Source organism: Corvus moneduloides, chromosome 20 (genome assembly GCF_009650955.1).
Source record: "Corvus moneduloides isolate bCorMon1 chromosome 20, bCorMon1.pri, whole genome shotgun sequence".
NCBI classification, from domain to species: Eukaryota; Metazoa; Chordata; class Aves; order Passeriformes; family Corvidae; genus Corvus; species Corvus moneduloides.
The window spans coordinates 10006820-10034293 of NC_045495.1; the positions used below are offsets into that span (position 1 = coordinate 10006820).

A 27474-nucleotide genomic window follows, 5' to 3' on the forward strand; every position below is an offset into this window, starting at 1 on the left:
TGCACACACAGGCCTGGGCAACAGAGGGACATGAGCTGCAGTGAACACGAGATCTGGGGTGGGAGGATCTCCTGAACAAAGCCCGAATCCCTTTCATCCCCTCATAAAAGCAAGGGGAATTTCAATTTTTCTGGTGGCAAAACAAACAGCAAGTGCCGAGGCTGTAATGGTGAGGCTGGGAGAAGAGGGCAGTGAAGCTCCCACACGGTTTTGATGTAGTTTGAGTCACTTCAGGTGGGTTTTGCAGCATTTCTAGCAACGCATTCAGCTCAAACCCCCATCAGGAGTTCAGAGTGTTTGCTGTCCATGGGTGCCTTCTTTCTGTCCTCGTGTTTCAGCTCCATTTCCCTTAGTGCAAAGGAATGTTAGCATCCCCTCACTGCCCTGCTCTGAGGTGGCCTGTGGGCCCCTCACTGGCCCAGCAGCAGCGTTTTGGGCCACCTCGAACTCCTTCAGTGTTGGCTGTGCTCAGTGCCTCTTGTGCCAGCCAGCGCTGCCTGACCGCGTGGGCAGGAGGAGTTCGGCCCCATGACGCTGCTCCAAGCCCTCCCCGCAGTGGGTTGGTTTCTCTCAGGTGAGAGCTCAGCTGTTGTTGCCCTTCCCCACGGCTCTGTCCTTGTCCCCAGAGGAGCTGAAGGCGCCGCTGGAGGAATACGTCAACAAGCGCTACCCGGGGCTGGTGAAGGTCGTGAGGAACCAGAAGAGGGAAGGGCTGATCCGAGCCCGCATCGAGGGCTGGAAAGCGGCCACGGGCCAGGTCACCGGCTTCTTCGATGCCCACGTGGAGTTCACTGCTGGCTGGTAGGTGCTCGGGGGCTGCAGTAACCAGGCAGTGTCCATCCTTTTGTAGGGATGTGTCCCTGCGGAATGGCACACAAGTCCTCTGCCTTGTTAATCCTTCTCCAGGATTCCGTCAGGATTCCTTCTGGATGGAATGGCATGATGGGAACCTACGAGGAAAACCTCTCCTTGCCCTTGGTCCTTGTAATCCTTCTCTGTTCCTTGCCTTTATGCTTGCACTTTCCCTGCTCCCTACTTACATTTTTCAGGATGATTTCCCATTCCCTTAGCCTTAAGTAATTCCTGCAAGTTTAAAAAAGCCCAGGCAGCAAAGGAATGAAGGAGAAAGTGTTTCCCACTTCTGTGCCCTTTGCTGGATCCCAGTGGGGAAGGCTCAGATGCTTTGGATTGATTTGTTTCCTCTGCTGCTGGGAATAAGTGCAAAGGTGCAGAAGCAGCAAGAGGTGTTTCATAAGGATTTTTTTTCAGAGAGATTCAAAATATTTGAGCTCAAGTGGCTCAAGTTTGAATCTATATCATGACAGGAGCCTGAAAGGGATTTCTTTTTTCTTTAACAAAGAGTAAAAAGTAAATGGTCCATGTTTAGAAAAGTGGAGGTGGAAGAAGCTAAGCTTGTGTTGAATTTGAACACAGTAACAGCCACAAAAAACCTGTTTGCAGCTGTTAAAGCCAGAGTTCTGCACAGCTACTGAATCCTTTTTAGTGCCAGTGCAGCTGGAGGGGGTCTTTCAGGAGCTGTTTGTTATATTGGGATCTGTATTCCCAGAGGAACATTCCTCTCTCTGGTCACTCAATCCTCACACCTGATTCACTGAGGAGCTCCCACTGACTGAGCTCTTGTAGCTCTTTTTTAGGGATAGACAGGAGGCATTTCTGCACTGTGGGCTTGGCTCTCTCTATGTTTCCCACCTGCTGCTGTTACTGGGGGCACTGGGAGTACCAGTTCCCCCAGATTCCCCCTGGTGTGGGCACACTGAGCTCAGCTGGCTCTTGGCTGCAGAGGTGAGGCTGAGCACATCCCCTGCTCTGAACACGTGCAAATGGCCCAGAGATGACATTTTTAGCTATAAAGCCATCAAACTGCATCCCAGAGATGAATTTTTTAGCTGTATATCATCAAACTGCATCCCAAGGGAAAAAAAGATCCTTCCAACAGTCCTGCTTTCAAGAATTTACCCTGTTCTGCCTGGGGTTTTGGGATCTGGGGGAAGTCTGGGGGGAGTCTGGACTAGTTCAAGCGTGGTTTAAACCAAGCAGACCCTTCTTGGCCTTGCTTTACAGAAGGGAAGGTTTCCAGCCAGGCTTCCCAGCCCATGGATCATGTTTGCATCCAACACAGGAAGGACATGGAGCTGTTGGAGTGGGTGCAGAGGAGGAACGTGAAGGGCTGGACCACTTCTCCTGTGAGGACAGGCTGAGAGAGCTGGAGTTGTTCAGCTGGAGAAAAGAAGGCTCTGAGGAAATTCCAGAACCAAAGGGAGCCCTCAAGAAAGCTGGAGAGGGACTTGGGACAAGGGCCTGGAGTGCCAGGACATAGGGAATGGCTTCCCAGTGCCAGGGGGCAGGGATGGATGGGATATTGGGGAGGAATTGAATGGAAGCTGCAGAGAACTGACCCTCTCCTGCTGTGCTTTGCCCCTGTCCCCCCAGGGCCGAGCCGGTGCTGTCCCGGATCCAGGAGAACAGGAAGAGGGTGATCCTGCCCTCCATAGACAACATCAAGCAGGACAACTTCGAGGTGCAGCGCTACGAGAACTCTGCTCACGGCTACAGCTGGGAGCTGTGGTGCATGTACATCAGCCCCCCCAAGGACTGGTGGGACGCCGGGGACCCCTCACTGCCCATCAGGTACGGCCAGGGCTGGGGGCACTCACTGACCGGCAGCGAGGGCAGGGAGGCATCCAGCTCCTGTGGGAGAGCTGGAGAGGGACACACAGAACCCTGGAAAGACAGGGAAAAGGGGAATGGCTTCAGACAGAGCAGGGTTAGATGGGATATTGGGAAGGAATCCTTCCCTGGCAGGGTGGGCAGGCCCTGGCACAGGGTGCCCAGAGCAGCTGGGGCTGCCCCTGGATCCCTGGCAGTGCCCAAGGCCAGGCTGGACATTGGGGCTGGGAGCAGCCTGGGACAGTGGGAGGTGTCCCTGCCATGGCAGGGGTGGCACTGGATGGGCTTTAAGGTCCCTTCCAACCCAAACCACTCCATGGTTCTATGAAAATGCAGGAAGATGAAGTGAGGCAGCCACCTTGGAGAGTCAGGGACAACGTCATAACCCCCACCAGCTGTGTGACATGAGCCAGGGAGGGTTTGGAAGGGTTTGGGGTTTGGAAAAGGGTGTTGGTAACAAACACACTGGGGAGGTGCAGAACTGTGCAGGTTTGGCCAGTCTGGTGTTGCAGTGCAGGTGACAAAGCGGTTTTGCCTCAGTTCCAGTGTTAGTTTGTGCAAACCATGAGGAATGGGGAGGTTATTCCCATGGAATGGATTGAGTGTGGATCCATGGAACACAGCACTGTGTTTTCCTGAATGGAAAGTCCCTCTCCTCCCAGGGCAAGCGTTGGAGAAATGTGTCTCAGGCTGTTGTAACACTCCAGCTGAAGGGTTGGCAGCTCTGAAATGCGCTCCAGCCCTGCCAGGCTTCAGGGGTGGGATGAGCCCAAACCCAGAGCAGGAGGGGAGGGGAGAGCTGGGTGTGGCTGGGAGCTGGGGCTGCTCTGTGTGCACAGCTCACAGGTGTTCCCTCCACGGCCCCCAGAGATCACAGGTGAAGCTCTATCAAGAGTGGTGTCTGGCCAGCAGGGTCGGATCCCCCTGGCTCCTGGCGTGGTTGATCTGGAGAAGCCTCGTCCTGAGGCCCAGAGCAGCTGCACGATGTGGTCCCTGCCTGCTGGGAATCCTGGACTCAAGCAGCTCTGCTCTGTTCACTGACATAATCCCTGGGAGCTGGAATTAGGTCTGTCCCCATTCACACTGAGACTTCTTGTTATTCCTTTGGTTCCCTTGTTCCAGGCAGCTCATTCAGCCCTCAGAGGAGGAACTGTCAGTTTATTCTGGACAGGAATCAGGGCTTTGACAAATAAACAGTTATTTTAACCAAATTCAGGCTGTTGGACTTGTTTAAGGATGGCTGGGCCATGCAGAAGCCAAAGCTGAGGAATCCAAAAGCCTTTGCAGGTGAGGTGTGAGCAGTGTGGTGCTGGCAGCTCTTGCTGGAGCCTCTGGAGGGTGATAAAAGGGGATCAACACTGCTGGGATAAACCTTTCTCAGCCAGTAAATACAGCAGTCAAGGAAGAACAACCTCTTTTATTAAACCAAAGTGGTGCAGTTGGGAGACCCAGGAGTGTCCCCTGTGACTGTGGCACCACCCTGGGAGCTGGCTGGGCTTCAAAACCTGTCCCTTGAGGTGACTGAGGCAACTGGAGCCCCCAATGTGACATTTAGAGATCTGCAACACCTTCTGCTCTGTTGTGCTCACAGAACAGGGTTGGAGTTTGTGTCAGTGCACTCAGGGGTGCTTAAGGAGAAGCTGGGGCAGAGCCACGTGGAGAGGGACAGCTTTGGTTTGGGGAAGGTGTTTGGGGGCAGGGGAGGTGAGGTTTGGTTGGTTGGTTTCTGGAAGATGTTTGATGTTGGTTTTTGGAAGGTGTTTGATGTGAGGGGAGATGAGAAGGCAGAGAGTGCTGAGCTGAGGAGTTTCTGAGCTGAGACCTGAGGGGAGCTGGAGGGTTGGGTGATCATGAAGGGTTGGAATGGGGAGGTCAGGACCTACACAAGGAGGATTTGGGTTCTTTAGGATGTGGCTTTGCCCCAGGCTCCCCAGATATGAACCAGTTTGGGGTTACCAATGAGCCAGGAGTAAATGGGGTCACAGGGATGTTGGACACTTCCACAACACATTTCTTGTCCTTGGTTTGGTGCAGAGAACCAGAGGTGCTGCCTGGGGATGGATCTGCTGCTGACCCACAGAAGGGAAGGGTTTTCTGTGGGAGTTGGCTCCTGCTGGCCAGAAGGTCCTGTTAGGTTTTTGTGGTGCTTGTTTTATCTTTAAAAAATGTAGGCATGGTGCTAAAATCTGGGCAGGACACTGAGCATCACATCCATGCATTTCATCTGATTGCAAACAGTCACTGACAGGAGGAGCTGAGAGAGGTTTTTATCTGGGGTTCCTACAACCCTTTTGGACACAACCCTGGAGCAGGGGGTGCCCCATTATCCCCAGGACATCCACAGCCTGGTAATCCCAGGGATCTGCCCGCTCAGCTCCATGGAAAAGAGACCAGAGGAGGGTTCTGGAGACACCTGGATTTGTTAAAGGCATCTGAAATGTGGATTCTGCTGCAGAGGCCTCAGGGGTTTGAGGAAGCCCAGGCGAAGGACACAGCCCTGAGACACCCAGGAACCTCCCAGCCGTGTTGGATAATCAAACACCTGAAATATCATTGCTGGCAGGCACTGGGGCAGGATTAGAGAAGATAAATGGGCAGTGTCCCCAGCAGGAGGCTAATGGCACCTCTGTCCTGTTGGGGAAGCACACACAGACCAGAAATAACGACAGCAGTTCTTTCTGTGCCACACAATGCTGTGAAAATCTGCACTTTGCAGCAATATTTGCATGGAAGGGATGCCAGTGCAGTGCTCCACGTGCCTAGGCATGGGATTAGAGGAAGTTTGGAAGTTACAGCATACAGAGGTACATTAGTTTTTTAGAGATATTTTAGGATGAAAGGATGGGAGTGAAGTAAAGAGCTTCTCCCTTATTTTTGGGTTTCCTCTCGGTGCGTGGGGACTGTGGCAGCCCCAGAAGTTCCCTGCCCACCAGAGCTGCTCCAGCCCTGTGAGCCCACAAGTGACCAAATTCACTCAGTGGGGACTGGAGACAGAACTTGTGGCTATGTTTGGGGCAGTTTTCTCTCGTGGCTAATTCCCAGATATGATTATCCAGGCAGAGAGCTGATGGCCTCTTTGAAATGAAATTCGTCTAAAATATGGCCCAGTCTCAAACTGGCTCCTGCTTCACCCAGTAATACCCTGCAAGAAACAGCCTCACTGAATCCCTGGGGGGAATTCTGCTCTAACACCTGGGCTCTGCAGTACATCTGCTGCTGTATTTTTGTCACATTAACATTTAAAATGCTGATACACCAAAGATCCCCCCAGTCTCAGCACTAGCTGGGCCTGATTTCACAGCCAGGCTTGCCTTGCCAGGCTCTGCCTACCTCTGTGCAGGAGATAAAGCTGTGATCCCAGGGTAATGGATCGTGGCTGAATTAGCTCTCCCAGAAGAGGCAGACAGAAAATGACATCGGAAATGGTCATCACAGAGATCCTGATCTTCACCACAGCGAGGTGCAGGGCTGCTGGGATTTCCTGCTGAGTGCTAGGAGGGAATCTGTGCCTGCATTCCGTGGCTGGATGTGCTTTGCTGTGGAGATGTAGCCAGGATTGATCCAGTTATTGATGACAGGTGTTGATCAGAGTTTGCTGAGGGCCCAGAAACCTGTGAGGCCACAAAAAATGGAAGAAAGCTGATGCTTTCAGTGACCTGTGCGAAATCCAAGTGAGATCTTTGGAGATGCTGTGAAACAGCAGATTGATGACCTGGTCTTGGCGTATCCCATGGTGGGACCCAGCTTTTTAGTATCCTCAGGAATGATTTATTTCCCCCTGACAAAACATGAGCTTTTTTGAGGTTCATTGAGGTCTGGAGCCTGTTGTTTCACTGGTGTGAACCCCAGAGCCTGACCTGGTTTGGTTGTGTCGCATCAGCTTTGGTCCAAAAGCTGCTGAAATCTGGGAGGTTTCTGGCTCCATGTGCTGATGGTGCTTCAGAGGCAGCCCCAGGATTTGTAATTACAGGTGTGAGACACTGATGGCTCCAGGGGTCTGGTCCAGGAAAACAATGAAACGCTCTCCTGCCCCTGGATCTCATCCAGGAGCCACATGAGTGAACACTGAGCAGCCCTGGGGCTGAGGGACACTCACCTGAGCGTGGAAATGGGGCTGGCCACACCTTTCTGCTGGCAGGAGTTGTGCAACCTGGATCTTTGCTGCCTGGGTCCCTCAGTGGTGGGGGGACAGGGCAGTGAGCCGCTGTCACTGGCATCACAGAGCCTCTGAGGGTGGAAAAGCTCTCCGAGACCCTCAAGGCCAGCCCCTGAGCAGGTGCCCCCATGCCCAAAAAACCACGTTGTGAGATGCCAGGTCTGCCCATTCTTGGAACGCTTCAGGGCTGCTGACTGCACCCTCTCCCTGGATAGATTGGATTATTTACAACGTGATGGATTTCCTGACTTTCTCTTTGCCTTTTCCACACGTGGCTGTGCGGAGCCTCAGTGGCTCCCTTGGTGAGCAACCCCCATTAGGTGTTGGGGCTGGAGAAGCTCTCAGGTGGCTCCAGAGGTGACAAGAAGCCTCTTTCCAAGCCTGCCATGCACAGATGGCAGCTGGGAGCCAGCTTTTAGGTTAAACTGGGCTTCAGACAGGGCTGTGCTGCAGATGTTTTATGTGGCACTTCATCTTTACTGGTGCTGGAAGACAAAAGCTCATTTAATTAGAACGAAGATAATTGTGAGGAGGAAATGGGGTTTGAGAGTTATGGATCAGGAAAGAATAGAAGGGCTGATAGGTTTGGGGTTCTTTTATAAAGATGAAAATAATGTTAATTAACCCACCCAATTACCTGCTGTCTCAGCCTCACGAATGTTAATGAGTTTGCTCTTGCAGTGTACTTAGGAAAGAGCAAACTTCATCCCAGGTGTGGGAATGATGCAGGGGTGGAGATGGGAAAAACAGAGGGGTTTTAGGTTATTGAGTATGGCCCAGGAGCGGGGAGAAGGTTCTGCTGCTTAACAAAGAGTTTGTGTTTAATTAAAGTGTTCCTCAGTCACAGAGCTCAGGGGGTGCTGAGCTGCCCCTCTCTGGTGGCTGGGCTTTCACTGGACCTTAGGGATTTGTGGTGGGATCATTATCATATTTATTTATTCATTCCAGAAACCACTAACTATTGATTTTTCCGTGGGGCTTCCTGCAGCCACCATCCCGTGATGGCATTCAAAAGCCCAAAGGTGTTTTCTTTGTTTTAATTAAACAAATGCTGTTTCTTTCCTCATTTAGTCTAATTCCTAGGAATTAGGAATTCACTGTAACAGCCTGAAACTTCTGTGCACACAGGATTTGCACAACCTCTGAAGTAGCTATGGGCTCTTGGGAATAACCTCTACTGCCATAAAAAGATGGAAAAGGATCTCCGTGCCTGGGACAAGTGGTTCCTGTGGCACATCCCACATCCACACCCTTGCAGGGTGAGCAAGGTGCACATCAGACCCTCAGTAACAGATTCAGACAGGTTTGCTTAAACTCTTATAAATAATTTCATCACCACTGAGCTGCTCAAGGTGGCAGAAGGCATCTCAGGGATGGTGCCTGGACACAGGTGTGAGGAAAAGGCAGGATTTTCAGGATTTGTCCTGGGTTTCTGTTGGTTTGTTTTGAAAAAAACTTGAGGCATTTGTACAAAATGCTGAATATTTTTTAAATTGGTTCTTTCTGGCTTTAACATCTCCAAACTGCAGGAAGGTCCCTGATTCTGTGTGAAGATGGTTTAAAATGTTCTCACTCTTCTGGCATTTGGAAGTTGAGGGAAAGATTTCCATAGGAGCCAGATGTGGGGCAGTGAAATGAGAATTTGTTTTTGGAAACCTCATCTGGAATGTGTGAGAAGATGGTGGTGTTTGCTTAGAGGGATGGGATGGGATGGGATGGGATGGGATGGGATGGGATGGGATGGGATGGGTGGGAATGTCCCAACAGCTGCAGAAGGCTCATGGAGCTCTTCAATGGCTTCATATGAAATTTAAACAGATAAAATTTAAATCAAACAGGAAGATAAGATGTTGGCACTGGTGATCCACCCCAGGCTCTAAAGGCCAGGCCCTCTCCTTGAGCAGCTCAAGGAGACCAGAGCTCTGTGTTGGCCACCCAAAGGCTTTATCTCCCTTGAGGTCTGGTTCTCCTCCATCCCTGCACTGGCTGCAGTTCCATGCCAGGGCTCAGCATCATTTCCAGCAAAATCCCTGGAGCCCCAAAGGACTTTGGGCCAGACCTTGGTCCAGCATGGGAACAACCTGGCAGTGTCCAAGGCCAGGCTGGACATTGGGGCTGGGAGCAGCCTGGGACAGTGGGAGGTGTCCCTGCCATGGCAGGGGTGGCACTGGGTGGGCTTTAAGGTCCTTCCAACCCAACCCATTCCATGATTCTGTGATTCTTCCCCAGGCAAGGCTTTGTTGGTGCTTCTGGAAAGAGCTGCTGCAAACATCTTGTTGTGTAAACACCTGAACAAAATCAAACCCATCCATCCTGAGCTCCTGGAGAGCTGTGCTTCCAGGGGTGTGAAGCTGAAACCCAAGGTCTGATCACTCCTGGCTGCCACAGAGAATGAAGCTCTGAAATCTTGAAAACAAATAACAGAAGAATCCCAGAATATTTTGGGTTGGAAGGGACTTTAAAGCTCACCCAGTGCCACCCCTGCCATGGGCAGGGACACCTCCCACTGTCCCAGGCTGCTCCCAGCCCTGTCCAGCCTGGTCTAGTAGAGAAGAAATGGAGGGATTTTTTTTTGTTTAATTAGCATCAGTCTTGTTTGGGCTCGAAATGTAGGAGAGGGAAGATTTAGGTCAGAATCATGACCTCAATAACTTTGTCATCCATCTCCAGATTAAATTAAAACCATCAAGTGCTTTATCAGCTTCTAAAGTACTCCAGCAAGAACCTCTTCAGTGTTCTCAGTTTGGGTTTTCCTTTTAATGCTGAGGGTTTTTTGGGGATGATTTGAGGCCACATAGTAAAAAATCTTTTAATTGACTTTCTCAGTTTTTATGTTAACGGTACTGGGAGAAGTGATCCTCAACTGGCTGCACAAAGTGGCCTTCACTCCCTGGTGTGCTAATTTGAAGCTCTTAAACTTCCCAGAGATTCCCTGTGGTGTGAGAAAGCTGCCACGGACGTGTTGGAGCTCAGATTGCTGCTGTTGGGCCCCTTTACGAGGAATTCTTCATCTGCTGGTTTTTAATGTCACCTAATTTAGTGCCAAGTGTAAAGAAGGCTCTGTAATAACTTGTAGTGGTGTCAGGTTTTACAAGATGAGCAGATTGATGTCACTGCCTGGAGAGCCTCTGCTGAGGGGGCACCTGAGCTCTGTGCACCCGGGGCTGGTTGGCAGCAGCCCGTGGGATGAGCAGGCTCTCCATGGATGTCAGTGCTGGATCCTGGTATTCTTGGAAGGGAATCTCCTTGGGATTGGCTGCACCCAGAGCAGAAGATCCTTGCTGAAACCTGGCAAGGTCCCCACCAAGCACCAGGGTTTGGGGGACGGCCCAAAGCCATGTGATTCTTCTGTGGGTTAGGGAGAAGCTTCTGGAGTGGAGGAGCTGTGTTTGTGTAGCTTCCCAGTGCTGGGGGCAGGGCTGTCACAGCGCCGTGGCAGAGGGACCCAGCTGGGCTCCTGCCTGGCTGGTTTGGCCAAGTGACCTTGCAAAAGCAGTGTTTGAGCACCCTTGAGGTGGGACATTTGGGGGCATGGAGTGGGATTTGGGTTCAGTATGAAATACCTGCCCCAGGGAAGGAACGGGGGACATCCATCCGTGGGGGCTGAGGCTCCAGGCCAGCTTGGTGCAGATGGAACCCCCTGCAGCCCTGCCCAGCCTTGGGTGGGGCTGCTTGTTGTTGCCAGGACATTTCCCTGCTTTGCCTGAGAAGTGGCTGGCTGGAGTCAGTAATTTGGGGGGGCTCCTTGGTTGTTTCAGTGATTCCTGGATGAAAATAAATGCAGGAACTCTTGATGATGGTGCAAATTCCATCATCGTTCTGGGCATCCTGGGACACTTATAAAGGCTTTAAGGCTGTGATTGTCCCTCTCTGCTCTGTGCTGGGGGCAGTGTAAGAAAGATCCAGAGTTACTGGAGATGATCCAAGGGAGGGACAGGGAGGTGGTGAAGGGCCAGGAGGGGTGGGATTGTTGGGTGTCTGTGCAGAGCCAGGAGTTGGATCGCTGATCCTGTGGGTCCCTTCCAGCTCAGGTTATTCTGTGATTCTACAAAACCACCACTCTAGGCCAAATTAAAGGTGTTACTGCAAGTAAAGCTGAAATCCCTCAAGCACCAGTCAGCCCAGCTTCCCCCTGAAAGGCCTTGGAAACTGGGCAGGGACACTGAGCCCCTGGCTTGTCCCTCCAGGGGGGGAACAGAGCTGCAGGCAAGGGAGCAAATCCTCCTTCCTGAAGGGAGCTGTAGTTTATTGGCAGGAAATGTTCATGTAATCCATTTTCATGAAGAAAACCACGCTGGCCATACTGGAAGCATTTGCTTTTGTATTTTTAGAGCTTTGCATAAGAGAATTATTTTGATTAAAAAGAAAAAAAAAATTATGCTCCTGGTTGAAAAAATAAAACTACTTGCACTGACAGAACTTTAATCTGAGCCCAAGTCACAAAACCAGCCTTTATTGATGTCAGAGTTGCTTTAGAAATGGAAAGAGTAAACAGGATTTGGCCTTTAATTTGTGACGGGTTTTGATTTTTTCAGAGGCATTAAAGAGACAGAAAAGATGGGTATTAAATTATTTAACAATTGCTAGGAAAATTAAGCTTCAGAGAGCCTGTTTTCACTGCAATAATCTTATTAATAAAAACAAAACAATCTGGGGCAGCACCAATATTCGGAGCTCATACCCCGCTGCCTGAATTGTTTCCGAGTGGTCCATGAAGTGATTTTGGAAGCCAAAGCCAAGCTGAGCCTTTTCTGTGGTCTGTTCACACTTCCCAGGAGAAAGCTGCCATTGATGGATTATCCAAACATATTTTCCCTCTAAAATCGAAAGCAGAGGGGAAAAATATGCGAGGAGGAGTTGGGGGAATTTGGCTTTTTGAAGTTTTTTTTTTTTTTCACTGGCAGATGGCTTTCAAGTGATTTATTGGCCAAAACCAATCCATTTTCATTAGAATGCAAGTATTTAATGACTTTGGAGGTGGGGACTCCAAACAAAGCAGTGATAATGGAGCCTAGGGGCGCTCGGTGACAAAGCAGAGCAGCCCTTCATCAAACAGACTTTAGAGAGCGTTTGAGAACCAGGGCTGAGGGCTATGATTTCCTTTCATGTGCACTTTAATTCACTGTCCTTTGCAGCCAGCAGTGCATAAATAGGCCTAGATTAAATTAAAGGGAAAATAGATCCTTGCTCTCATCCTCACGGGCTGCAGCAGTAAGTGCTGGATGCCCTGGGAGCTCCCGGCCCCTCAGCCTTGGAGCATGGGAGGTTTTCCAAACTCTCCCGTCCCTCCCTGCCCAGAGCCCCTCCTGCTGCTTTGTGCTGGACTGAATCTCCCCCAGATTCCACCCTGGAATGTCTTCCTGGTGCTTGTGGAGTGTCTTCCCAGGGATGGGAGCAGGGCCCTGGCAAACCCAAAAGCCAGGGGGGCACCTCCCTTCATCCCGGGTTCCCAGCACAGCTTTGAAAATCTGCAAATGGGAAATCTGAGGGAGAGCAGTTGGGAGGGTCCTGATGGTCCGTGAGACCCCACCTGCAGAGCTGCCCCAGCCCTGGCCCAGCACAGGGAGGAGCTGGAGCTGCTGGAGGAGCCCAGAGGAAGCTCCAGGGTGATCCAAGGGATGGAGCAGCTCTGCTGGGAGGAGAGGCTGGGAGAGCTGGGATTGTTCACCTGGAGAGGAGAAGCTTTGGGGTGACCTCATTGTGGCCTTCCAGGACCTGAAGGGGCTATGGGAGGGCTGGAAGGAGACTCTACAAGGGCCTGGAGGGACAGGACAAGGCAGGTGGCATTAAACTGAGAGTGGGTTTAGATGGGATATTGGGATGGAATTCCTGGGTGTGAGGGTGGGCAGGCCCTGGCACAGGGTGCCCAGAGCAGCTGGGGCTGCCCCTGGATCCCTGGCAGTGCCCAAGGCCAGGCTGGACATTGGGGCTGGGAGCAGCCTGGGACAGTGGGAGGTGTCCCTGCCATGGCAGGGGTGGCACTGGATGGGCTTTGAGGTTCCTTCCAACTCAGCCCATTCTGGGATTCCATGACACCTGTGGGTGCCCCCACCCTTTCCCCACCTCCCCTCTGGGGATGAACAACTCCAGAGTTGGGATTTGCTGCCTTCTGCACCCACACCAGCTCTTGGTGGAGTTACTGCTGGGCTCTTTCAAAGCACAGCTCGAGCACTGCAGCCTGCACTGCTGCCAGGGAATTTTGGCATTCCTGTGTGAGTGAAGTCACCCAGGAACATGTTTTAGTTGCTGGTTTTGATCCTGTCAGTGCCTGGAAATGATGTACATGGGGCTGGCTCTGGGCTCTCTACCCACAGAAGCCCATTTGTAGGAGCTTCACAGGTGAGCATCAGCCCTGCTCATCCTGAAGGGCCTGGGGAGGTGCTGGATCATCCCTGCTCCCCCTTCCCCACCACGAGCTCCTCAGCTTTGGCTCAGGGGTACGAACCCTACCTGGACACACCTGAGGTGTGGAGGAGTCCTCAGAGCTCATTAGGATTTCTGGGGTCTCCAAATCAGAAACCCTCTGTGCTTGCAGTGCTGAGAGGGCCTGGGCAGAGCCAAAGTCTGTTGCAGGGGGATGGAGGCTGGGAGCAGCTGGTGGGAGCAGCTCTGGCCGAGGTTGTGCCGTGACAGCTGAGGGAGCCGTGAGCCCCGTGGTGCTTAATGAACACCTTTTCCAATCCCTGGTGCCTTGTAGCTGCTGTACTGTCAGAAAACGAGCAGGTCCTTGCTAATGAGCACAGCTTGGGGTTGTTCTGAGCCTGATCTGACTCGTGCTCGCTTTGCTCTGATCAATGCCTGGGCACGCTCGCCTCTGCTGGGGACACGGAGCTGCTGCGAGCCTGCCACAGGACACAGAGAAATCGGGTGTCTGCGAGGGGCTGGGGCTGCTCCGGGCTCATCTGCCCTGGGGAGCAGCCTTTTACTGCCCTGCAGCCCATCCCCTCCCTTCTTTAGGCCTGGTTTAAATTTGCAGGTGTTGAGGCATTGGTACGGAGCTGGCACGCTGCAAGCCACAGCTGTGGGCTGTGCTGGGTTAATGCCGTGCCAGCCCTGCTGAACACCAGCCTGGTGTGTCCTTCCCCCTCCTCTCTGCACTCTCTGTGCTTTCCCTTCAGGAAAAAGTACTCTGGGAGGGGAAAAGAAAAGGACACGAAATACTTAGGTGAACATCTGCCAGCGTTTTTGAGTGCTGCCGTAAGACCTCAGTGGCTGCAGCAAACTGATCTGAATGGGAGACCCGGGCTTAGGAGGAGGGTTTGGTGCTGGGAAAAGGTGGCACAGGGTGGGCTCCATACCCAGAGCAGCCTCCACAGAGGCTCCTCACTCCCTGCAGAGAGGCAGGCTCAGGTTTGCTCTGTCAGTCCTTCCCAAAGTCACTGCTGGGACTGTTTGGAAGGAGCTCTTCCCTCTGCTGAGCAGGGGATTGGTGCCTGCAGAGGCCCTGGCCCCCTGTGACCAGCCCTGGCAGCACCAGCACAGCTCTGCTCTGCTGGCAGTGAGGAAAGGCATCAATCACAGCCCCAGATGTGCACCCTGATTGCCTCCCCGTTTATCACTGCTGCTCTGTCAAGCCCAGCCCTGGGAGGAAAGAGCAGCTGACAGGTTTCCAAGATTCTCCACAAATGGGACTTAATGGCCACGTGATCCCGTGGTTCTGGCTTCTTTTTTAGGGAAAAGTTCTTTTTTTTTTTTCCTGTTGCAATGACAGAACTTTTTCTTGAGATGTGGGAAGTCAGCTAAGGCAGGGTGCCAAGGAATTGTGCATTTCTCTTGGTACAAACTCCATGCAGGCAGAACTAAAAACTTGGAGAGCTACAGGCTCCAGGGAAGGTGCCACGTGAGATTTTGAAACTGTGGCAGTCCTGAGTGGGACTGCAGTTGAACCATTAAATGTGTCAAGAACATTTGCAGCCAAAACAGAGGCAGGAGCAAAGGCTGGCACTGAGAAAGGGTGTGAGGATGAAGTTTGATGCATTTTGCTCCAGGTTTGGAGGAATTGGGAAGCTCCCTGGTGGGCTGTGTGCACTGGAAGGGACAATAAGGCAGATCATGATAAGAAGCTGTTGGGATGGAGTAGTCGATGCAGGAAAATGGGAGTGTTAAAAGCTGCTCTTCCCTGCATGTGGTGGAATTTCACAGAGGGATCAAGCCTTGGTCCTTCCACCATCCCAGGGTGCTCCAAGCCCCGTCCAGCCTGGCCTTGGACACTTCCAGGGATCCAGGGGCAGCCACAGCTTCCCTGGGCAGCCTCCCAGGGAACAATTCCTTCCCAATATCCCATCCATTCCTGCCCTCTGGCAGTTTGACCCCATTCCCCTTGTCCTGTCCCTCCAGTTCCTGATGCAGGGTCCCTCTCTGCCTTCCCTGGAGCCCCTCCAGACCCTGGAAGGGGCTGTGAGGTCTCCATACAACCTCCTCTTTCCCAGGCTGAGCAATCCCAGCTTTCCCAGCCCGTCTCTCCGTAGGGGAGGTGCTCCAGTGTCCCCACTAACCTCATACAGCACCTCCCCTGAGCCTCCTTCTCTTTCCCAGGGCATTGGGATGTCTCAGTGCATTGCTGGCTTCTTCTTGGGGAAGGAAAGGGATGGGAGCACTTCCTGAGAGCTCTATCAGCCTCGTGTTTAGGCTTATCTCTCTGCTCCACTTGACAGCTGTGTGGGTATCATCTCCAGAGCAGAAACCAAACAAACTCCAGGAGCTGTGAGTTCTGTATTTTCCCTGTGTCCGTAGGCAGCTGCACTTGTGTGTGGGCAGTCATGGGTTTGTCACTTTTCTGAGAGGGAACAAAATGAAAAATCTGGTTTTCTCGGAGATGACAAAGTCTGCTGAAGCTCTTTGCCCATCCTCAGTGTGAATTTCAGGATCTAGGTCTGTCTAATCCACAAGATGGTTTGTTTTCTTTGTGTTGCAAAGCTCTCTGTCCACTGGTCACCAAACATTTTGTGTCCACTAGAATATTCCTGCTGGAAGAACACTTGGTTGGAAGGAGAGAGAAGCACACAGGGTGCAGTTTTAAGGGTGGGGAGCTGAGCTCTGGCTGAAGACGCTCTAAAAATAAAGTGGAAAGGACGGAAAGGAGCGATCCCAATTCCTTTTGGAACAGGAATGAGGAGATGGAGGAAGCAGATGGCTGCTTTGCTGGATTGTTCCGTCTGATTTGGGGATGGGAACCTGCAGTTACTGCCAGGAGAAATCACTTGGGAATTCATGGGAACAAGCATACCACAGGATTAGCAGTTTTTGTGGGCTGTGGCACCAGGCTGGTGGTGCCTCCACATCTTCCATCCAGAGCGGCTCTCAGCCCTGTCCAAGATTTCCAGGCAGGCCTTGACACAAAGCAAGAGGCTCTGCAGCCCCAGCAGTGCTCAGGGCTTGCAGCAGAGCCACGTTTTCTGTTTTAGCAGGGCAGACAATGTCGTTTGAGTGCTTATTTTCCAGGCAGCAGTGCTTCCCTTGGCCTAGCTGGCCATAAATCAGCCCGCATTCCCTGTGTGCCTGCAGAAGTGGCTTTGTTTCAGCTCTGAGGGAGAATTTGCTGCCCCTGCAGTCGTTTCTTTTTCAGCTTTTGTGAAACAGGCTTTAATATGGAAATAAATCATCAGAGCATTACTAAATTAAAAATAAGCATAGAAGCAGACAGAGCTGCCAAGTTAAGGTTAAACTTGGAGCAGGAGATCAGATTTTGGTTTCATCAGTCTTTCCTCCCACTCTTTGCTTAATTTGGTGCTTAAATGAGCCTAATAACTGCTGCAGAGCTCTGCACACCCAGCTGCTTTGGAGAGCAGTCTCCTGGTCCTCATGTTCTTATTTTGGGTCACACACATCACTGCACTGATGTGCTGGAGCTGTACTTGTAGATGCCACAGTTTATTGGGATGCAGAAGGATTACACTTGCTTGGAGCAGAGATTAGCATCAAGTTTACCTCCTTCCCTGGGAGCAAAGAGGAGCATTTCCAGTCCACTGGCAGGTTTTGGGTTGGCTTTGTTTGCTCTCATACCTGACCCCAGCTCACTTTTGAAGAGTCTCGAAGCAACAGCATCATCAGGGGGAAAAGTCATTGTCACTGACAGGGAACTGGGAACTTCCCAGGGACAGACTGGCAAAGGGATGGAGGGGCCTGATGGTCACTGGTGCTGCCAGGGATTTACAGAAATGTGCCCAGAGTAGGGGAGGGTGGGGAGGGGCTGGCAGAGAGCAGCTGTGGCTGCCCCTGGGTCCCTGGCAGTGTCCCAGGCCAGGCTGGACAGGGCTTGGAGCAGCCTGGGACAGGGGAAGGAGTTCCTGCTGTGGCAGGGGGTGGAACGAGCTGGTTTTTAATGCCTCTCCCAACCCAAACCATTCCAGGATTCTGTGTTTCATTCCCAGGCTGAGAGCCCTGAGCTGGTGTCTGGAGCAGCCTTGAATTTCACAAATGCTTTTTCCCTTTCAAAGCCTCATCCTTAATTCCTCTCCCCCTCCATTCCCAGCACTTCAAGGAATGGGATGATATTTTCATCCCGTTTTTCCTCTTTATTTTACTGAAAGTTCACTGTGGCAAAATCCTTGAGCATGTTCCTGCCTTGGAGAGCTAAAAGGAATCTCCAAATGGTGCTGGATGTGATCCGTGGGATCCATCCAGGACTTTGCTGAGTGCTGGCCACTGTTTGTAGTGCTCTGTACAGGTCCTTTGCTCTTGGTTTTCCATAATCTCCATCGGTTACGGGATGCCATTGCCAAACAAATGAGATGGTAATTAGCACGGCAACATCAGAGGAAGTTGATTTTCTGTCTGTAATAGGGATGATGATAATTAAACATGCATGACCTCATTGGGTTGAATAGGAATCAATTCAAATTAAAGCTGGCCGGGAATTCTTTTCCTCCTGTGAAATTTTTTGGAGAAAGCAAGAACAACATAACAAGTCCTAATGAAAGGAAATTGGGCTGATTTGCACCCTCAGTATTAAAAAATGAAAAAGCTGGGAGATTTTTCAGGGATGGAACGTTTGATGGTACCTGCCCTGCCCTGCCCCAACTGTGTGTAAATGCCCATTTTGATGAAGTTTTTCATTTGGAAAAACAAAGTTCAGAACTTTCCAGCTGTTTCTAACACTGTTTAGAAAAACTCAGCTCAAACACGTGGAAATGCTTCCCCAGTCTGTGTCCAGAGAGCCTCTGTGGCCAGCAGGGCACATAAATTAGTTCTGTAACATGTCTTAATTCCTTGTGCATGAGTGAACTCATCTCCAGTCTCACTGGAGCAGCTGCTTTTAAAGGGAAAAGATTTGTTATTGTGGAGATGGAACAACAGAGGGGTTAAAGTTGGAAGCCCAAGTCTGGGGCCCCAGAAAGGAGCTGGTGTTGGCCTCACCCTCAGCCAGAGCGGTGGCACCTGAGAGGCTCCTCTGGAGTGCAGGTGGGAAAGTGTTGGGTTAAATTCCTTCTTTTTGCCATTTTTTTTCCCAAAGGAAGTTTCAGTGGTGCCTCAGCAGCTGCAGCCAAGCTTGCCCAGAGCTCCTGGGTTCGGCTTTTGGGAGAAGTGTGAAACCTCTCAGCCTGCAGGCTGGTTTGGGCCAGGGCAGGGAGCTGAAGGATGGGAAAGCAAAGCTTGGGTAGTGCCAGGATTGTGTTCTGCATTTTGGGTTTGCTTCCAGGCCTTTGGTAGGAGCCCTTCGAACCTGTGGGATTCATCGAACATGGGAAGGGGCTGAAAGCGAGATCCTCTCCCAGCCACCAGGATGAGGCTGCACAGAGATCTGCTGGAAGCAGCTGATGCTTCCCATTTTTGATCAACATCCTGAACAAGGTACTGCACGTGTTTGCTCTGGGACAGTGCTGTCCTTTGGAAAGGGCCATTGAGGGAACGGCCTCAGGCTGGGCCAGGGGAGGCTCAGGGTGGGCATCAGCAGGAATTTCCCCATGGAAAGGGTGCTCAGGCCTTGGCAGGGGCTGCCCAGGGAGGTTTGGAGTGCCCATCCCTGGAGGTGCCCAAGGAAGAACTGGAGGTGGTACTCAGAGCTCTGGGCTGGGGACAGGGTGGGCATTGGGCACAGCTTGGTCTGGGACAGCTTTTCCAACCTCAGTGATTCTGGGATTTTCTCATCCTTCCCCCTTCCCTAGGGAAAAGCCAATAAATCTTACATCCAGTCAGAGTGAAACAAATGCTGAAATCCTTCTTTCTTCTCTTCTTGGGAAAAGTTTTTTTTCTTCCCTGTCCCCAGCCCTTGGTGTCACTGGGTGTGGTGGGAGGTGGTGGCTTAAATTCCAAGTGTGGCCCCTGGTTCCTGTTGGGATTTGACACTTTTTTACACCTGTGATGGGGCCATTTCTGACTCAGATTCTCAGATTGCCCCATGTGTGATAAATGACATAACACAAGGTCGTGTCTGTGCAGGTGACACTCAAACCACAGCATGAGAGGTGAACACACCAAATGTGTGGCCAAATACTGCCGTGGCTTTGGTTTGGATGCATCCACTTAAACTTCCATGTTTTCCACATGGATTTTTTCATCTGCCACAAGCATCCTTGTGAACACAGGGAAGTGTTCCTGAGGAGAGATGCAAGATGCATCTCTGATAGCTTAAACTAGCAAATCCCAGCTTTGTTTAGTTTTCATCTCATCCTGGCTTTGCCTCATTTAGGCTCCGTTTCTGCAAGACGGGGCAGTCAGAGCTGGGTGTGATGGGTTTATTTTCTGTATCCTCATAGGCTTGGCTGGACACGCAGGAAGTTCTATCCACAGGCATCGGCTAAAAGGAGTTTCTGGGGCTGCAGGGATCCCCCCACTGAGTTCAGATGAAGGCAGCACAACAGGCTCAGTCCCTGATTGGAACATTCCTGCTGCCTTTCCCCGTGCCAGCTTTCCTCCTGCATTTGGCCACAGAGCGGCACAGAAGGCAGCTCCTGCCAATGGCTTTCCAAGAGGGAAGAATGCAGCCAAGGCTCCTTCAGGCACTTTCTACCCAGTGGTTTTTATCACACCCCATGGAGTTGTTCACTGAATGCCCTGGGTTGGAACCTAGGCCTGTGGATGCAGTGGGGCTGTGTGTGCTCAGCACATTGGGAGATGGGTCCTCTCATAAAACAGTCACTGGACAGAATATCCTGAGCTGGAAGGGACTCACAAGGATCAGCAGAGTCCAGCTGCACTGGACAGCCCCAAGAATCCCACCCCGTGCCTGAGAGCGTTGTCCGAACGGTGCCATTTTCTGGGCTCATGCACAGTTTTGTGGGGAAAAGGGGCTAATGGTGACTCTGGAGGGTGTTTCACTGCCTCCCTGCTCCTCATCAGGTGGAGCTCTCAGTGCTCCCTGTGGAAGAAGGATTTCTCCTGGAGCAGCTCCTCCCTCAGTCCCCGGGAGCTCAGTACCTGCTGCCATCCCACAGGTGTGGGCAGGGTCCCTCTGCCTGCATGGGGCTCATGGGGCCAAGGGGGGATTCCTGGGGGAGTCAGCACAGCTCCCACAGGTTCCTTGGACTGACAGCAGGGAAGAACCCTCCTGTGGTTATGTCCATGCATTTGCTGTTGTCTCGTGTGAGGGCAGTGGGTGAATCCCCAGCTCGGGCTGGGCTGCTGCCATCACGTGTGACCTCTTCTTGGGGTGGAAAAGACCAGAGTTGAGTCAACAGGAGAAGATTTGCTATGCCAGTGGTTAGGAGAGGTGGGGAACCACAGGCTGGGCCCGGCTGGAGGGGACCCCAGAGGGTCCCTGGTGCCACCTCCCTGCTCAGGCAGGGCCATCCCAGAGCACAGGGCACAGGATTGTGCCCAGAGGGCTCTGCAATATCCCCGCTGAGGGAGACTCCAGCCCCTCCCTGGGCAGCCTGTTCAGGGCTGGGCCCTGCCCAGGGCAGCAGTTCTGCCTCCTGTGCAGGGCAATTGCTGGGCTCAGGCCCTGCCCGGTGCTCTGGTGCCACTGCTGGGCACTTTTTAACTCCTGAGCTGCCCTGGCCTCGCTGCAGGAGCTGCAGGAGTTGTGTCCACGAGGTGTGCTCACCATCCCACGGCGTTTTTCTGGGCAGGGGAAGTTAAACTTGTCCATTGGAAGTGGGATTTATAAACACAACGAATTCCATGAGAGCTGAGAGCTGTGCTGGGCTGGAGGATCAGAGGACGTGGTGTAACAGGACCTGGAGCTGTTCATTAGGACAGATCTTGGAGAGGAGTTCTCTCTTCTGCCTCTTAATTGCCCAATCAAGGCCGAGACCAGAAAGGCAGGATGCAAGTGAGTGCTGCTGCCCAAGATGCTGCTCTAATTAGAGCAGTCCCTGAACCTCATCCAGACTTACAGTGTAGTATCAATTCAGGTTAAATTGGGAAACTGAGCAGAAAATTGCTGTCTGGTGTTTGGAGTGGTTTCTGCATCTTAACATTATCTGATATTGTATCATTATGTACTGATGCAAAATGCCAACGAGTAATGGCAGAGCCCTGCAAGTAATGACACCGGGATGGGAGAGCAGGAAATAGTGAGAGAAATTTAATTTCTTATGCAGTTTCATGAAATAAAGTCAACTCAGGTACACACTTGTTCAGATTAAATATAATGATGTGTGTCTGCAGCCCGGGTCTGCCGGGAATGCACATCCAGAGGCTGGGGATGCAGGGGGGAGAGTTGCCATGGAAATACAGCCAATGTCACACTTGCAGCGCGTTGCAAATGGCTCATGTGTCATGGCTCATTTTCCAGAAGAAGCAGGGAAAACTGAGAATTAAGGGAAAACATCTTTAAATGTTCGCAGCAAGGCACGGCCGGGACTGTGCGGGGACAAATGTTGGGAGCCCTGAGTGTTTGTGGGGAGAATTTTTGTTTATCCCAGAGAGGTTTGGGTTGGAAGGGACCTTAAATCCCATCCCATTGCACTCCTGCCAGGGGCAGGGACAACTTCCACTGTCCCAGGGTGCTCCAGGCCCCGTCCAGCCTGACCTTGGACACTGCCAGGGGTGTGGATACCTCTCCCTGTCCATCTGAAGCAGAGCACAGCTCCGTGGAACAGGGCTCTCACCCAGCACCCAGGCAGCCCAAGGATGTCTGGGATCAGCAGGACAAGAGGAAGGAGGGGGTGGCTCTGACCCCACAGCTCCTGTTCCCGGGCTGGGGGTAGGGAGTGATGGAGCCCAAAGCACAAAGGGAGCCCAAAGCACATCTGTGGTAGGGCTTTGCAGCATTCCTGGGATCCTGCCTGATGCCTTCTCCTTCCTCCTGCTGGGACAGCACAACTGGACACACCCCTGGGCTGGCTGGGCTTCCCCTCCCTGCCCTCACGGGACTGCACAGGACGTCAGCTTTCCCCCAGTTTGCTCCTTCCAAGCACTTGGCAGCCCAGTTCCTGCAGTTGCCTGTTCCTTCCTGAGTTGCCTGAGCTGTGCCAGATGATCCAGGGTTATTGCTGGATCTGTCCTGTAAGCAGGAATTCAGTTGCTGGCTCTTGTGTGGACTAACCCAGCTCTCGCTTTAAAATTGGATGAAGTGCTCAAGGGTATTTTTCTTATCTTGTTCTGATTTTTGGGGGGGAATAATGGTTTTGCCATGCAAAAATAAATGAGGCTGCTAGACAAACAGCTTGGGTTGTTAGAGCCTCCCTCCAAGTAATTATGGTGTAATTCAGGCCTCTGAAATAAGAAGCAAACAATAAATAAATGATTAACTTGTCTTTAGAGTGTTGAAATCGCTATGTATTTTAAGGCTGAAGTGGGTAAATAGGAGCAAATGTGTGTTTGAACAGGCAATAGAGGAGGGACAGAAGGATCAGGGAACCAGAATCCATGAGAATTCCCAGCTCAGGACCTGCCCAGCTGCTGCCTGGGGTCAGTTATCTGTTCCTGCTATCAGCTTCCCTGTGGGATGGGTGTAACAGCCCGGGGCTCAGGTGTGTTTGAGGTGATTTTTGGGGTGTCACCTGGGAGTTCTTTGAAGGACAGAGCCGTTTCTGTATGCAGAGAAATGAAGGAGCTGGCCAGTTCCTCCCTGGTGGAGAAGGCACTGGTGCTGAGGAAGAATTTGGGCTGTTTGACTGGAATGGGACTCAGTCCTCACCCACACGAGGCCCACACTGTGCCTTTTACAGACCAAGTGCCCCGGGGCTGAGGTCTGCAGAGCCAGAGGGTCCCTGGCACAGCCCATGGGTGCTCCTGCTGCAGGAGGGGAGGCAGGCACAGAGGCACATCCTCCCTTTTCCTCCATCCTTCCCTTTCCCTCCATCCTTCCCTTTCCCTCCCCTCTCTCCCACTCCAAGCAACTTGCCACCTTCAGCCCCCTGAGGTGAAAAGTGACTCAAATTGGAATGTAAAGCTGGGGGCCCTCACTGTGGCAGCAGAGGTCTGTCAGCTGCCAGGTCCCACCTGGGTGTGAGCTGGGCAAGTGTCCCAGAGCTACAGCTCCAGGGAGAGTTTCTTCTCTAAAGGAAGGTGATGCTCCTTAAAATGAAGTGTCATTTCTCTCTTCTTGCTGATATATTTCCTTGAACAGCAAAGAAAGGCTGCAGAAGAAAATTGAGTGGAGTTCCTGCCGAATTCAAACACACTGTAGTGATAAATATGGTTCTGAATAAACCTCCTTGTAGTCACAAATCAATTAATCTTTTTTTTTCCCCGTGTGCTCCATCCTAAGGATTTACTTTCTCATTGAGCTTTCCGAGCTCGTGCAGTGCCTAATTCCTCACCTGGATAAATAACTGGTGGCATTTTTATTCCACAGCAAAACAGCATTATCTTTCTTGCTGTGTACAAGCAAAGGGAATTTTATTTATTTGTTTCTTTATTTTCCCCAGAGCAAACTCTGGGAGCTGGGGCTTGGAATAAAGCAGAGTTCAGGGCTTGCTGAGGAGCAGCTCTGCCATGGTTCAAGGAGCATTTGGACAATGCTCTCAGGGACAGGGGGGGATTGTTGGGGTGTCTATGCAGGGCGAGGAGCTGGACTGGCTGATCCCTGTGGGGCTATTCCAGCCCAGGATACTCTGATTCCATGAGCAGCCTCAGAGACAAGGGGTCTCCATCAGTTTACTGGAGCCCTTTGGTTTGCCAGACCCCCTTGGCTGAGGATGCACCGTGGATTTTTAGGGAAGGGCTGTCCCACAGTTTGGGCAGAGCTCTTTTCTGCTCTTGTCCTGCTCAGAGCCAGCCTAAGGCCCTGCAGGGAGTTCAGCTCAGGGCTGGGGTGAGCAAGGACAGAGCAGAAACTTCCCACCTTGTGTGGCAGGAGCTCCTTCTTCAGCTTTCTGCTTCTCTGGGGGTGAGTTAAGAGATTAAAGAAGACCAAGCACAGGATTGAGTGTGAAGCTCCCGTGTGCTTGGTGGCACCTGGAGCTGCAGCATATCCTCAGCCTGGGCTGCTCTGCAGGGACAGAGACTCTGGAGGGAGCCCAGGGCAGGTGGCTGAGTGTCAGATCCTGAGTTCTGGGCAGGGGCTGGGAGCAAGGCACAGCTGACCTGGGAATTCATCAGGAATTGGACTGGAACTGGAGAACTGCTGGGTGTAAAAAGAGCAAAGGAGCTGGGAAGGGGCTGGAGCCCCAGGAGCAGCTGAGGGAGCTGGAAAGGGGCTCAGGCTGGAGCAAAGGAGGCTCAGGGGGGACCTTGTGGCTCTGCACAAGTCCCTGACAGGAGGGGGCAGCCGGGGGGGTCGGGCTCTGCTGCCAGGGAACAGGGCCAGGAGGAGAGGGAACGGCCTCAGGCTGGGCCAGGGGAGGCTCAGGGTGGATTTTGGGGAATATTTCTTCATGAAAGGGTTGTCCAGCAGTGGTGGAGTCCCCATCCCTGGAGGGGTTTAACAGCCCTGTGGATGTGGCACTTGGGGACGTGGGGCAGTGGTGGCCCTGGCAGTGCTGGGGGAACAGTTGGACTCAGTGATCTTTTATAACCCAAAGAACTCCATGATTTTATCCTGATCTCTCCTGCCAGCACTACCTAGTGCCAGAACACCTCCTGAGTCCCAGCAGTGCAGGATATCCCTGTTGGACTCTTTCAGCTCCCCTTGCCCACACCCGCATATTGAGATGTGTGACAGCTCTGCCTCTGCTCCCTGCAAACACAGGGGAGACATTATAGGAAATAATCCATGGTCTTGTACTTCTGAGTGAACTTAAAAAGCTCATGCAAAGGTCTGCTGGATGAGCAGCTCACTGAGCAATGCAAACATCCCTGACTGGCTCCTTCAGTGCTTCTGCAGGATGAATTTCTCAACTCTTTTCTGTTGTCTTTAACATGTGAGAGGTGGGATGAGGGTGATCAACATCCTCATCCCACAGCCTAAAAATGGAGTGGCCATTGGGTTCTTCCTTGCCCAGGTGGTGAAGGTGAAGGATGCTGCACAGAAGGGGACAATCTTTGGGAGTGCTGTGAGACTCTGGGCAATGGTAATGGGTGGTAGAGAATTTGTATCCTGAATTATGAACCCCCTGCATGTTGCCACTGGGGTTTGCCTCACAGAAATGTTTCTAAGAGGAGAGGGACCAGAGCAGGAAGCTGGAAGTCAGCTTGCACAGGCCCCATGAGCTTTCCTTTCATCCCTTGTAGATGTGAAATATTGACTCAAGTTCTGAAATCCTGAGACATGGATATTTAAAATCTCTGAGGAGCTCTTCTGCTCTGAAAGATCATCTCTCATTAGCATCACATCAAGGATGCTCCCTGAAAAGAGGAATCTTCCCTGGGTATCAGCACAGAGGGCCATTAAATGCCCTGCTTGGTTTTTGTCCTGGAGTTTCTGAAGGAGAGGGTTTTTTCTTTTTGTCTGGTTCTGTGTGATAGAGAAAAAAGGCAAGGGAGTATTAATTGTGTGCAAATGCTCTTTCAAAAGTCATGGAAAGGGTGAGCTCCTGGAAGGGGTCTTTGTGGAAGGTTTGGGGTTTCCCACCACAGGATCTGGGCTTTAACCAGCAGGTGAGAAAAGCCTTCTTCTGCCTGTAGATGTGGCAGGGAACAAGGTGGGGCTGGGATGAGGCAGAAGGATGCCAGGGAGTGGCTGGGTGCCTCCTCTGTCTCAGAGAAGTGTCCTGCTGCCAGGATATCCTCTGCCAGCACTGAGAGTCACCAGGCCCAGATAAATTCACAGCAGCGAGGAACTGTCTGGAAATGACAAAGTTTGCCAGCTGCAAACATCAGTTACAGCCAGCAGCAAAGGGAAGCAGGAGCAGATGGTTCATAAAGCATCGTGGCTGCTCTAGGAGTTACCAGTTTAATTTACTGGTGGCAATGGCAAGCCCTTGTTATCAGCTTGGCCAAGGGAGTCTCCTTTTGGTCCACAAGATCCATCTCCTCATCCTCCTTTTTTTGCTTTCTTTCCCTGGGAGGAAGGAGGGTGTTCAGCATCAACCCCAAGCTCTGGTTGTGTTACACATTCCCTCCTTGACCTGGTGATACCCTGGTGGGAGTTTTGTCTCTCTCTGTATCACAGAACTTCCCAACAAAGGTCCCAAAAGTTTGAGCAGCCGTGTGTGGAATCCACAGCAGGAGCAGCCCGTGGTGCAAAGGCCTGGGAGCGGGAAGGGCTGGAGAAAGGTGTTCCCAGGTGCAGTGAGGTGTCAGAGGTCCCCCAAGGCACCCATCTGATGCCTTGAGGGGCTGCCTAAAAACAGAGGGCAGACAGAATTACGAGAACACAAGCGGTTACATTTACTGAAGGGCCTTCAGGTACATTTAGAGCACTCAAAGTCCCCGGGGGCTACACCCAAAATGGACCACGGGGTGATGGGTTTTTCATACTTCTGTAAGTTTGCTCCATTTGCATATCGGGGGTTAATCCTCCGATTACAGCTTCAGGTAATGAAGTCATTTACCCTGAGTTTGCTCCTCCCCAACTCACTGTGGTTTACATTTCTCGAGGCCTGAGGCAGTGAGGTGTCCTCGAGTTCCAGGCCTGGAGAGGAATTGTTTTGTCTGACCAGGATGGGAGAACAGCAGCTAACAGGCTGTGTGGAGTTTAGAATTACACACTAAAGAATCACAGGATATGAAAAATATAAAAGCGGAAGTCCTAAGGCATCACGTCACATCAGGCTGGGTGGCAGGACTGCAGCCAGGCTGTGCCTGAGAGCCAGACTCCAGTTCCCAGTCTCAGCAGGTTTCTGTGCTGTAGCTGCCTCCTTTGGGCTCAGCTCGCTGCAGGGCTGGGCTGAGCTCTCAGTCTGGCACAGCGTGGAACAGAAAACAACTGATCCCGCTGGGAAAAGCCCGTTGTGGTACGTGACATCCCCTGGAAACCCTGCCAGGGGTGGAGGTGTCACCCACAAACCTTCCTGGCACACCCAGAGCAGCAGCTTTGGCGTCCTAAAACCTGAACAACCCCAGGGAGTGATGCAGGAGGGTCCAGGAGCCCTCAGCACTGCAGTGAGGGTGCCCTGGTGACCCCCAGGCACACCAGGGGACTCAGTGGCCCAGCAGGACCCTGCTGGCCCTGGCAGGGCACTGACAGCAGCAGGGGAGGGACTCTGATGTATAATCCATGAGGCTGGCTTTGTGACAGCTCTGTCACTGCAGAACCAGGTCCCTGGGGCTGTGTGTCACGAGGAGCTCCAGGGAGCCCTCCAGGGCTTTGGCAGAGCTCGGCTCTGGCTGCTGCTAAAGAGAAGCTGCAAATGTCACAGGTGGGACATTTTCTGAAAGCACCTGTGACTGCTCCTGCAGGGCCTCCAGGGGTGCTGGGT

General features: G+C 52.1%; 1 protein-coding gene across 1 annotated transcript in view; it reads left to right on the forward strand.

Annotated features, from left to right (window-relative positions):
* The window catches only part of GALNT17 (polypeptide N-acetylgalactosaminyltransferase 17), a 210254-nt gene that overhangs the window by 90709 nt on the left and 92071 nt on the right, over positions 1 to 27474 (forward strand). The window contains exons 4-5 of the mRNA XM_032129759.1: positions 627 to 801; positions 2452 to 2649. Of these exons, the coding sequence (XP_031985650.1) occupies positions 627 to 801; positions 2452 to 2649 (373 nt within the window). The remainder of the gene's footprint in view (positions 1 to 626; positions 802 to 2451; positions 2650 to 27474) is intronic.